This window comes from Anticarsia gemmatalis, chromosome 4 (assembly GCF_050436995.1).
Source record: "Anticarsia gemmatalis isolate Benzon Research Colony breed Stoneville strain chromosome 4, ilAntGemm2 primary, whole genome shotgun sequence".
NCBI lineage: Eukaryota > Metazoa > Arthropoda > Insecta > Lepidoptera > Erebidae > Anticarsia > Anticarsia gemmatalis.
The window spans coordinates 4,804,295-4,818,301 of record NC_134748.1 but is presented as its reverse complement, the minus strand read 5'-3'; the positions used below and the strand labels follow the sequence as shown (position 1 = coordinate 4,818,301).

The 14,007-nt window shown below is 34.6% G+C and overlaps 1 protein-coding gene across 1 annotated transcript in view; it reads left to right on the top strand.

Moving 5' to 3' along the window:
• The first annotated feature begins 3,083 nt into the window (after positions 1-3,083).
• Rab26 (RAS oncogene family member Rab26) overlaps positions 3,084-14,007 on the top strand; it is a 95,108-nt gene continuing 84,184 nt past the window's right edge. The window contains exon 1 of the mRNA XM_076113234.1: positions 3,084-3,398. Within this exon, the coding sequence (XP_075969349.1) occupies positions 3,393-3,398 (6 nt within the window). The 5' untranslated portion in view covers positions 3,084-3,392. The remainder of the gene's footprint in view (positions 3,399-14,007) is intronic.

Sequence of the window (14,007 nt, the reverse complement as noted above, 5' to 3'; positions counted from 1 at the left end):
TCAAAATATCTGCGAGAAGGAAATTCAAAACTATACTAAAACATCTATGAAAATACAAGAATTATATCTTCTTTATACTTGCAATAATATTTTACCGATCTCTATAAAACACGGTACAGACGCTCTCCCGGTTATTGGCTCCACTCCATTTCTACTTACTACCGCACTTACTGTTACTGTCCATAGCTATGGAGGGTACCTATATCACCTTTTTATATTCACAAGAGGTTATATTTTTACAACCCTCTTGACGCTACTAATTTGACAGTTGAAGACAGTGCGACGGCGTTTTTTTCGCCCGTAAAAGGCTTTTTCATCTGATTCTTAAGTAAATGAAAACGCAACATTGAGCAATAGGTGAATATATTGGCGTTGATCACGAACCGCTATTGTAGAAAACGTACTGATCGTGAATCGTGATTCTGATCATGGAAATAACAGAAATTAGTAAGTAAACTTCTTTAACTTTCAAAAATCTGCATAATCTTTTCATTGCGCATAGTAAGACTTGTTTCAGGTGTTATCATGCTAGTTAGTACTTAAAACGTTAGATATGTCATAAATGTTCATGGGTAGTTACTTACACACAATGGTTTTTCCTATGAAATAACATTTATCCATAATCTAATATCTGATAAGTTTGGTTCTTATTCTTCTTTTAACTGAAGTCAGTTTACAACTGAATAGGCTACGTAGATGTTTTAATCTAAACTGTTTAACCGACGTAAGTTAATTGATGTTTCGTTTTTCAGCTGTAAATTGCCACTCAATACCTAGTTGTCTCAAGTATTAGAAAATTAACTAGGTATTTTTTTATGCGAAACTATACCATTACCAAGCGAATAGACTTCTTAACATAAAATTTTATCGCACACATAATAGGTATGCTACTTAAGATATCCATAACGGGAATATTGCAAAACTAATTTAAATTGCAATTTAGATTGTGAAGGTCGAGGAAGGCGGAAAATGAAACAACAAAATCAATAACGTATTTCCTGCTTTATAATTAAACACAATTTAAACCGATAGGTACAATGAAAATATCGAAAAACAATTGAACGTTTCAATACAACCAGCATGTAAATTGTAAACAAACTCAAATTCTGTTTCACACCGACTACTAACGCCATCTATTACAATATATGCGTACTACCAAGGCAGCGTTGAACGCTTTTCATTGGCCGAGAGTGACGTCGACATCGCCTTGACAGGTGAGACAGAGCTATCGTAGTTACATGGAGTTGGAGAGGGACAAAACAATAACAAAGAACCATCGATTCGGAGGTCAGGCGCGCATGTCAAGTGCATTTCGATAAAAATAAATTGAGTCGCGAATGGCTGAACGCATGGTTCAAGTAAGATAAGATAGCAATATGTAAGTGCTGGTATGTCAGGACGTGTTGATATCGTACTTAGGGGGATCAAATTGTAATAATAAATTCACGTGGGATTAGGGGGACTAGGTAATTTAAGATGCATTTCGGCTGTCCAAAACAAAAACCTAGCAACGGACATTTTTTTAGAAATACAGTTGTTTTTGGCATAGACGGAGCAAGCAATTTTAGGATTATTGGTTTATGAAAAATGTCCCCTGCTAGATTTTGGTTTTGGACAACCGATTTTCGAAACTAAATATTCAGTATAATATAATGATCTAATAAACTATCTCTGTAAAAATCTCAAAAAGTATAAATTACGAAAAAAAAATTATCCGTAAATGTAATCAGAACATCATCTAAGTAAAGCCAGATTACTGTAATAAAATCATTCCGTATCTAATCGGATTGGGAGAAAATAAAAAGGCAATTTGGCATTTGGCAGACAAAAACCTAATCATGTCTCACACATTCACGTCTAATAAAACGCACATCTACAAAATAATGGTTCCTTAACGTGAAACGTGTTTGATTGTATAAATAAAGATAAGTCACGTACTCCTACAACACACAAAATATCTTATCACGCTGCTTATATTGCTCTCTCATTTTCTCTCACGAACATATCGTATTCGCATCCCACTCGCACGTTTTTCACTCATCCTTTTAATTAACAAAATTTACTAAAGACAGTGTCATTGTATTATGAGCCCTATCGCTATGACAATAAAGAATTTTTTGTTGGGAAAATTTGTAGGGATAGATATATTATTGTGAAGTTTATTTCTGTGTGTGAGTGTTCGATTCACTTGCACAAATGAAAAAAGGAAATTACTAATGATAGGTTACTCGTTAATACGAGTATTGTTGGTTTGACACCGACGACCTCTCTTTCCAACTACGGGTGTGAGACAAGGTAAGCAATAGGTGGAAACGAGTGAGTATTGAACGAGTTCCTATGGTAAGGTTCACCCTTAAGCACTGGGATCGATCTGTTTCCAGGGCAGGGTATACATGAGATTATGCTTTCGCGACGGGGATTAAAAAACCTAAGAGGACTTTTTAAACAATATTTATTTTCCCTGTTACTTGTTTTAATTTTTTAAGTTACAGATGAACTATGTCTCATATTCTTATGAAATTTTAATATTATGATAAGTTTAGCTATACAGTTTCTATTACAGGCACTTATCACCTTACTACTACAGTTTCGGGATAATTTATAAACATTCGCCTAACTTAGGACGATCACAAGTACTAACCTCTAAAATGTCTAGATTCCATCACGCCGTTCAGGAAATACATCCACAAATACATACTTTTTTAAGCAACCAACGTTAACTATTTGTGTTTTTCATGAAGTAAGACGAATGTATTTCATCGTATAAATGGTTAAAGGTTCAACACACGTTACACACTCCGTGTTAAAGAATAATCAACATGAAATATATTTACATTAAGAAAAGTCGCTCAGCTGAAGATAAAAAAAGAAAACCCTGAAAAAAATATCTCGGAAAACTTCACACCGTGTGTACCAGTATCCACTCACACACGCTCAAATATTTTCACAGTACACGCACAACTACATACACGCAACGCATACCAACAGGCACACATAGACACAATTAAACGACACACACACATACAAAACGACATGCAACTCTCGCCCTTACGGACACAGGCTTACTCTCAATGTGTCCTACATTTACCGATCCCCAAGTTAACCTCAAAATTTGAGTTTTTGACCTGAACAAATCATGCTATCGGTTGTGCAGTTATCTTCGAAGTTAAAACGTTATTGCAGCTAAAATCCCTTGGAGTTTAGTCGTTATTGTGTGTGTGTGCGAGTGACAGCGGTGTGTCTACAAATTGGGACATTTTTCGGGCAATATTCGGTTGTGTCTGGATCGTGGCAGTTGTAGGATGTGGTGTGGAGTGCTAGCGTTATCTAACGGTTTATGATAGTGTTGTTCCTAACAAGTAGATGACTTGCAACGATACACTCAGAAGAGAATGAGCGTAAGTACCACCACTTAACACTCACCTAGTAATTTGTTTGAAGTTAAATAACATCTACATAAGTTTACAGAATTTTTTCTAACTTTTCAACTTATTTCACAATAATTTCGTTACATTTAACGTATTGTTATACTTTGCTATTTTTTTATTACCCAGAAAGTGTACCTAAAATAATATTTTCCTGATAATTTTGTATCAAGTTATATTGTTTTCTATATTTATCCGTACTTTAAGTAGGTATAGTTTTTGTATTATATTCAGCAGACAGTGACGAACGATATCAACATAAAGCATTATCTAATAGTTCAAGGCAATCTTATCAGTTCATCACGAAATATGAATACATACTCGCCATATGGATTCAATACACAGCAGTATTTTCACAACTACTTAACATCTATAAATACATTAATTGTTCAAAGAAAAACATGTACAGAACTAATAAAATATCTAGAATAATTATTTTAAAAGACTCGCGAAGAAACCTTGTAGGCCTAAATGGTTTATAAATTTCTTGAGAACATACAAACTCCAGACCCGCACTTGCCAGCGTGATGGACTCAAGGCTTAACCCCTCCCAAGTTCGAGAGGAAATCTTTGCCCAGCAGTGGGACAGGAATGGGTAAAAAAAATTAATTTAGTGTTGTACCTAAAAATAACTTATTCCTAAACTACCAAACTGTTATTCGTAATAACTAAAAACATAGCTATATTAAATTAGCAACCTGTTGCCGTTTTCTCAGAGTGTCATTGACGAAAATTCCATGTTCCTGAACGTTTTCAGTCGCTGCATTATACATTATACAACGCCCAGCCGGGACTGTGGGAGTCCCTTTTCACAGCTGAAAACCGCAAAGCCTTTAATGATTCAGCCAAATGTATTACGATATAAACGTGAATGTGTATTTTTCGTAGAGGCATTTTTCCTTTTTTGTATCTCTCTTACTAATGTAGAAAGGGTTTAGTTTATTTACGAACTAATATTTTTATTGGCATGGCAATGTTGTTGTTTTCTAATGTACTAAATAGTTTTTAACGCATTATAAAAATGATTTTTAAACTTAATTAATGCGGTTATCTTTTCTAATACACTATTTTGTACGGTAAGCAAATCTTCTATAGCTTAAAACTCGGCAAACATCCTTTTCATCTGTCTACCAACAGTTAAAAGTTTTAACAGCTGCTGAAAACTGTGGGAATGCAATTTAATAGTGATTAACGTTGTGCATTACAGTTTTTTCCTCTGTAACTAATCCCACTGCTGGGCAAAAACCTTCCAACGAGGAGGATCGAGGGAATAGTTAGGTCTCGAGTCCCCAAAAGTCTCCCACCCGCATTTCGCCAGCATTCCACTAAGTAACAAAATTAAAACATACATTTACTATTTTATTACGTCACTACATTATCATATGACGATAGTTCTACTTAATTAGCATACATTATACCGTCACGTATAACACAACACTCGGCCAACTCCCATGGGTCTTCATACAAGCTTATCCCATTCCATTTCACACTAAAATTAGATACGCGAGACAATTTTGTAACCACCTACTATTTCTCAAGGGACAAGGAACGTACCTATGTCTTTGTCTTCATGTTTATTTTATTTTTTCTTTCTTTAACAAATTAAAATTCATCTCGTTACACTCGCCAGCCAAATACCTACCCACACTAATAAATATAATACGAGTTTTTCTTCTTTCAAAATACATAATGAAGGGTCATTTTATGACATTCCTCGGCCAATAAACAACTTTATTAGTATCTATCTATCATGAAGTAGCAAAATTTAGTAAGGTATTTGCGTATTCATCTTCAAACCGGGAATTTCAAATCAATATTGTCAATGAATTGCAATCGTTAAGGTAATTAAAGGATGTCGAGGGGCTCGGCACCCGGCGCCTTGATTAACTTTGACATTGAGAATAAAAAGAAAGGCAACGTAATTTACTGTCTCCCATTTTTCTATTTTCTATTGAGGGAGACAGACGTCATCATCTAATCAACCCATCAGTACAACTTTGAAAAAGGCCTGATAAATAGACGTTTATAAAATCACTCTTTTTTCCCATTAAGTCAGGCAGAGACCAAATATAAATATAGTCCATAAAAAATCCCCTTTTCACGCCTACCGACATTCCAATCTAAATATTTAACTGAACCAACAACAGTGTACTTATTTCATTAACTCTTCAACGTTAAATATTCGTAAATATTAACAAACTCGTTGAACTTACTTCAGAACTTAATCTTCTCGTGAAAATAATTTCCAGTTTCGTAATCTTTCAAACAAAATTACGTGAAGGCATGTGATTTCTTATTCAGAGGAGACGCCACAAAGGCCCGTAATCCAAAAAAGATGGCAGAACTTATATTTTATCCATACGTTTTGAATACATAAGCTTTTATTGACAGGTAAAGTATTCGGTAGAATGCTTTATAAAGGTATTTCAAGGGTTTTTTGTATAAAATTGTGGTTTGAAATCGTTTTGCTTAGCGAGCAATTTAGTATAGCCGAGCATGTGACGATGTAATTGCTTAGGGTTAAGGGAAAACCTATTAAAAAACTCAAATGCTTTTGAATGCATTTAGGGCTCTTTCAATTTAGCCGTATCGTGTCGGACCGCAGCAGTGCCGAAACGGTGCGTTTGTCGTACGGTGCACGGACGGTCATTTGTTTTCATACAAATCGCTCGGTGCGGCAACAGTGCGGTGTCGGTACCGAGAACGCACGACGACAGGACGGCAACGTCGCAAGCTCCACGTGTTCATTTCGCTGTTGAATAGTGCGGTGACTAAACGTGACAGCTAATTTCATAGAATTTTCATGTTTATTATTTGCTTAAAATGGATGATATAGACGTGGAAGAATTTATAAATGAAATTGAATTATTGAGTAATTCGTAGAAACATTCTCTTGACATTCTTAAGTAATTAAAAAATTTGCTTGGGTCTTGTTTTAACCTAGGATAAAGAATATGGAAATCACCAAAATTACATGTTAATGAAAACATCGGTAGTGTTCTTTTACGGGCGCGGCGTTTTTGTTTCTGTTTGATATTTTTTAACAGGAGCACTAACAGTAATGTTTCTTCGTCAGAGTCCATGGCTACACTGCTGTCACATGAATTTAAAACAACACTAACATACAAACGCACGGCAGTCAGATACGCTTTCAATTTAGGCGTTTGGTGTCGGACGGCTAACGTACCGCAGCGGTACGGCAGCGGGCTATAACCAGCGGCACGGTTAACGTGCGGCAGCCGTACGACACGAAACGTCTAAATTGAAAGAGCCCTTATACAATGCGTGATGGTTCACCATGTCTATTATTCATAGTACAATTAAAAAATATCTTATAGGATTACTCTACAAAATATTACGAGATAATAAATTTTAATTAAAATTTTATCCAATTACCTATCCTCAATTTACTTTTCCTTAAAATATTTTAACTGTTAAAATGCTGACAAACTTAATGTTATAAAAATTACAGTTTCCGTTCTTACTTCTTATTTTAAAAAAAATGGCTATAATGTCATTAGACTTCATAATCGGTAATATTCATATTAAAAATACATTTATTGGTATCAAAACGCAACATAATCGTATATGTTTCGTTGGTTGAAGCCGATACTAAAATATCACGAATTATTTGCTCTCGTAATCGTAAAACACTGAAACTACTGACAACGGATGTCAGATATTGATAGCAATATATTAATAACGTTTTTATGTTTTTGAACTGAATTGATCAAACAATATTCAGATCATCATATTTTGTTGTTGAGCAAATGAAAGTCGCAAAAATAGTTGTTATCCAAATGTCTGTTTTTGTGTTTGTATTTATTTACTTGTATTAATATATTTAAATCTTTTAACATAATATACATTTCTATTTAAAATTGTTCAAATTATACAAAAATATAAGAACAAAAAAGTGATTGAACGAGTACCGCGCCTTCGTATTACAATAATGAATGAGTAACTCGACTGTATATTTTCCATTTCTAAAGAAAATCCGAAATCTTACAAAATACATTAAATATATTATCCCCAGCGTATTTTTAGACAGAGATGGAATGACGAAACCGCGGATAAAAGCTTTCTCGGGTGTCATTATGTACACATGATATACATACTTACTTTTACCAGGTATATCGTTTCCCCGCCGACATCGTTAAACGCTGGTACAAATCGTAAAACGCGCGATAACATCGGTTACCCCACGTTACATTGCGTATTTATTACTACAAAGCACTTACAACGGTGTTATTGGACACACAATGTATACGTAAACGGTTTTGTTTTAATATAACCGCTTGTGGGGACGATCAACTTAGTCCGGCAATAATTGTCTCGGGAGGCCCATTGTCTATTTATTAGAGGCCCTGTTTTTCCTGGGTGATCATTTATTAAATACTCACTGTTGCTCCTAATGTTTTGTAAATGGCTGGCGGGTATTTTAATTTGGATAAATGTTGTCCCTTTTGCGTTACCTTTGAACGAAAAGGCAAAGTTATTAAAATGAGATATTATTTCGACGCCGTTTTAATGAGGGGGCGTTCGGATGTGAGTGAATCATATTTAATACGGCTGTAATGATAATGTTGTCGGAAATGATAAGCTGTAGCTGACATATTGAGAGAAATCTGTACAGTTTCACATTATGTAACATCCACGGGATGGGATTGTTTGGAATGTCACCATTGTTACGGGTCGGAGCTTACAACTAATTGCGGTTGAAAGACAATCATTGACAGAGAAGATACACTATGACAAATATTACCGTATTATATTAAGTATTATTTTGATTACGAGATTGAGGTTTAGTTATTACAAATGCTTGTTAAAGCCAGGTTAAGAATTTACTAATTTAATCAACAATAATATGATAGCAATATATCAAAAGTAACGTTATTTTAAGGCAAAGAATGAAAAAGCTAGTAAAATACCCAATCCTTCAGTGTTCTATTACTCTAACCTTTATATTGATTTTCGTAAACTTTTCTATATTCAGTGAATGTCGAAACAAATCGTTTATAAATCCAATAACGACAAGCGATCCACGTGTTTCACTGAAGCGTACATTGTTCTCAATTGCACGAGTTATTCTATCTAAGGACTATCTGAAGTTTCTTGCAAGTTTTTCGTATCAATAATTTCGAAAAAGGCACGTGTCTTTTACATAGATAATGTTAGTTATATGCACTTTTCGGACAGCGTATAAACAAACAGTCCGTCTGTCCTGTAGGTGTTGGTGGGAAGGGCATGAATTACACCCTCCTATTGCCATATCGAGGCACCAAACTTTGAACAACTATTGAGAATAGACAATCTTATATACCTACCTAGTATCTTATATACATAGTTTAGAAAAGCCCAATAGTATGCTCCTTCCGGGAATAGACAGGAAAATCGCGTGATTAGCAGTTGGACCGACCGCATGTATCAATAATATCAAAAAAGGCAGAAATATTTCACTTTGTGACGTTAGATATGCCCTTTTCGAACTGCATATTCTAGTACTATCGATTTTAAAGAACACGTGTAAGCAATCGATCATGTAGAATGAAAGGACAGTTTTAGTACAACTCTGTCCCCAATATCTAGGAAAGGACCTACGAAATTGTATTTGGCGATTCTATTAGCGCCCGTGATTTTCTTGCCAGTTCTACTCTTCTCGTAAATGTATTTATCAGAACCTTTCGAGTATCTCGCTGTTGTAATTCTAATAAATAAAAGTTATGTTACAGTTTGAATGAGAATTTTGAAACTATAACTTTTTAATATATTGTTTAATCGAAAGAATGTGATGTTTCAAAACAGGCTTTGTTTTATTTAAACAAAAATAGTATATAGAGACATTTGTTTTATTTCCAAATAGGTATAATATATCAATAATAATAAGCTAGGGTTAGCCTTATCATCGTAATATTTATCATAACTTATATTTTGGGATATCTCTACTTGGTCCGAAACACTGCTTGAAACTTATCTCATACCCTAAAACTTAGCTTAATTCTATATCTTAAGCCAGTCATTGTTATAACAAACTTGGCCAAACCACCCACAAGTATTTACGAAGCCTTTTAAAGCAACCCTTTGTAACAAAATAAACAGTAAATAATTCAAGTAGTCAGCCGCAATTTGAGCACCTTTATCAATAAGGAAATAAGGTGTTTTAAAAATAATTATTTATAAATAGAGTGGTTTAAATACCCACCTCCTACGCAAGTGGTCGAAGGGTTCGAATCCAAGGCACCAAAGAGTTTTTAAAGTAATAGGTATATAAGAAATAGTTATCACTTTAAGATATGATCGAACGCCTGCCTGACAGATCTTGCAGATATGCAAAGGCCCTGATTCAGAGCTTGTCTCTCGTTGATAAGGTAGATGACTACCAATAAAATCAACTTCTCTTTATGAGATGTCAAAAATATATTTTAGTAGGTATATGAATACGTAATAGTGACGTCACTGTTTCGTATTTTTGTTGGTATCAAATGAGTGCCTAATAAAATGTTTCAGTCAGTAGTAAAAATTACCAGCAAAATTACATAGCCTGGGTATTTCATATGAAACTTTTACGAATACCAGTTAAATAATTTTTAGTTTACCCAGTCAACTAGCCAGTTACTGGAAGGCTTTGCCCAACAGTGAGATATTAAAGAGTTCATCTATACTTATAATAAATCTGTAGAGAGGTCAATTCTGTACATTGAATATATTAAAAAAAAAACCAATGGGGGATGTTTAGTAACGGATACTGATACCGAATCTGCAATTTATAATTTTCTTTTCTGTCTGTCTGTCTGTCTGTCTGTCTGTCCTCCGTCTGTATGTTACGCTATCACGTAAAAACTACCGGATAGAATGCACTGACATTTGTTATATGCATAGAATAAGTAGTGGAGCAAGTATTGGGATACTTTTTATCGCATAAAATTTCATAGATTTTTAGAAAATTGAATAAAATACGTAGAAATCGTTTGAACCTGCGTTTCCCTAAAGAGACCATAGATGGCATTGCAATTCATTTCACAACATTCGCATATGGTTAACGCGGTGCCTGCCGTATCGATACCTGTTGTTAGCACCAACCAATAGATGGCGTTATGGTCAGCAACACAGCATGTTTTTCCTAATTAATTTATTTTGATTGCTTTATAGTAAAAAAAAATACCTTTAAAACAGGCTATACATTTATAAGATTTTCAAACATAAATGTTGTATGATATATTACACAAAAATGTTGGTTTACGTGGTTCCGGTGCGGTCGGGATATCCTAGATGGCAAACCGAGTAATTTCGTTTGTTGTCGTTGTTCGCCGCAACTAACAGATGACGTTGTAGTTCGTAACACGTAACCAAATTAATTGGTTGCATTAAGGAAATAAATTGGATAGCTATGAAACAGACTATGTGGTAAGTTTTAAAAAATAAACGACGGATGATAGATAAAAAATAATTACGGGTTACGCGGTTTCGGACGTATCAACGCAAGTATACCTACATTATTACGCGTGTGAAGAGCTGCGGCACAGATAGGTCTGTCTGTACCTATAATAATATTCTGAATCCGGACGGGTAAGCAATGGTCAGTCTATAATAAGGTATTATATTTTACACTGTAAACTGGTACGGATACAGACGAGAGCGGAAAAGAAGGTAACCACAGGAAATCAGGCCTGCCTGAGCCTGTGTCACATTGTGTGCTCTTCGGGTCCCTTTCGTAAATAACCATTAGACGACAAAAGAGTTGTTAGCATTTTTATGTGTAGGTGTGTAGGTAGTGCTTCGCAATTCGTGTGCTCAAACGAATAAGCAACAGTACGAAATTCACGCGAGCAGAGCCGCACGGGTCAGCTAGTAAATAATAATATATAAATATCTTTCCTTCCTTATTAGATATTCTGTGGAGCAACTTCAATACACGTCCGTAAGGTCTGACCCGAAGTGAAAACAATTTGAAAGGTCAGAGCCTCGGAGGCCGAAACTTGCGAGGGAAGCACAGCATGATAAATGACAGTATGCTTGGCAGTCTGACATGTTTCCTTTGCTGTTGAATAGAGGAAAATATTGATTTATGAATTCAGGGTTTTAAGATTCATGACTATTATTTTCGTGTTTGTTTTTAAGATAATAGTTTTAAGTTTTATATATGACGTCAGTTATTTCTATTTCAGTATTTACCTAATTCAGAAGTTGCGTTTTGTTTCACAAGTAAAGTTGAAACCGTTGAAAGTCCGTAAGTAAGAATCAAACAGAAAGTTTGTTACTGAAATACCTATTTGTGTGTACAATCGTGTAACAAGCACCTATATTCACCGGTATATTTTGTATAATACTTACTTTGTACTTAGTTTATGATTATTTAACGTAAAGGTCGGTTTCATGACTTAAAATAAGCATCTCCTTTCCCATCCCTCGGATAGACTGAACAGGCTAATGAAACCAGTTTGTATTTTTTTTATGCAACTCCTGCACTAATTATTGCCCTTGTGTCGCGGGAACTTTTACAAACATACAAACAACTGACACAAAGTACATCCAGAACCGAAACAATTATTTGTGATACGACCTCCCGACGCAATGGTAGCGGCGTGGCGACCTAAACCCTTGCGCCACGGAGGCAGTCAAACTTCATATTTATACAACTTGTATCAGTTTGAAGTCTACATACAAGTTATTATTTATTATATAATACTATTGCCTACCGACTGCTATTACGAGTACGAGTGTAATCGATCAGATATTTACGGTTCATGTAAATTGTAATTTCTATCAATATCGACAGCAACTACGCATAAGGTCGTATACAAAATAAGGCAAGTTTACAGTACGGGCGTTTAAAGTTTACTTTTGTCATAATCTAAAAAAGTGAAAGAAATTTTCATTATAATGACGCTTATAATTAGTGATACCCACATATCATCTTTATACAAACAACATTGATAGAAAATGAATTGTAATTAATGTAAAAATACTGAAATTTTATACTTACGACTATATGCGTAGGGATGCAAGTATTATATTATAGAGTTACGACGAGTTACGACGATATGCGTAGACCAAAATTGTCTTACCTTCAAGTTACGTCGGGTTACTACCTTATGCGTGGCTAGAAATTTACATACCGGAAAGATGCAAATTTTTACGACGTTAGTCGTGGTACTTAAACATATTAAAAAAAAACATTTTTTTATTGTTTCAAATCAACTTTATTATTAATTCACAATTACCAACCGAAATTTGAGGGTAAGTCATAATATTAAGTTTTAGACCTGAGTTATAATTTGAGGTAGATAACTTTAACATTGAATAAAATAAACAGCCAAAGGAATCCTAAGTATTATTATATTATATCAGACAATAAATCACGGACGACAACTTTAAGCAATTTTCCACTAACATAAAAATAACAGTTTTGCTTAAAATATAATCAGTCTTTAATTATTATTTAGTTTGGACTTATCGAATAATCAGTCAAAATTATGCCTTCAGCTTTATTTGCACTCAGTGCTTTACAATGAAAATTCAAAAAAATTTAATTATGTTAACGTTACCAGGGTATAGATTTATATGATCTTCTAAAGATCGTTATAACCTCAAAAGATATGTTTACCAAATGCTGTAATGGCTTCTCGATCAAGCAGCACTCAGAGTTGGTTACATCTGCTCTAGCGGCTTAAGCTGTACAAAGGCTCTAGTGTTTGCTGTTGTAGACTTCAAGGTTTTGCAGTTGTGGCATAGGAGTGCTTCAATATAACTGTTTTGGTCGCATCCTAGCGTTTTACTTGTAATTTTAGGGGTCAGTCGTTGATATTAAAATAGTTTGATAGTCAATTCATAGTATGATTGAAAACAGTTGACAGACTGAACCACCACTTCACCTAATGTAAATATTAAATATAATAACTTTGAGCTCTATTATAAAGGTATATTACTCGGTTATAGATGTATAGTTACAAGAGCGATAGTTCATGCTATTAAAACGCTTTGGGTGCTTTAACATAGTTCTGTAATCCCCATGGCTGTAAAAATGTTTCGAATGATACCTTCTACATTTATTTGCCGTACAAAAGCCATATAAATATCTGATATAACGCTCAAGGCGCTATTAAAGACCTACGTAACTCTTTTATAAATGAGTAATACACTAGCCCTGAAAAAATCTGTTATATAACCCAGGGCATTACAAAAAGCTTAGTTACGCTCTTGAGCGCTATAGAAGCAACGCATAACTCCGTTTAAACTCCTTTATCTCCTAAAGTACCCTTATACATTTAACGGTGTTATAGAAGACTCCATTAACTCTATTATACTTCCCTAGGCTGTCTAGCGACGCATGTTACATACTCATATATCACTATAAGTCATCTGGTTCCTACTAAACGGCTACTGTCCCGCTTAGCTGTTAAAGGGTTTTTTTAAATAGCTACCATACAATTTATAGAAAATTGTACAGCATTTGAACGACTCTTATGTAACTATCAGGCTGTATAACGACTGTATAAGCAGCTTGTGTGCTAGTTGGGTTGTATTACATCTTGAACTGAGCGAGTATTATGTAAATCATTTAATGCCAATTGTACCTCTTGAG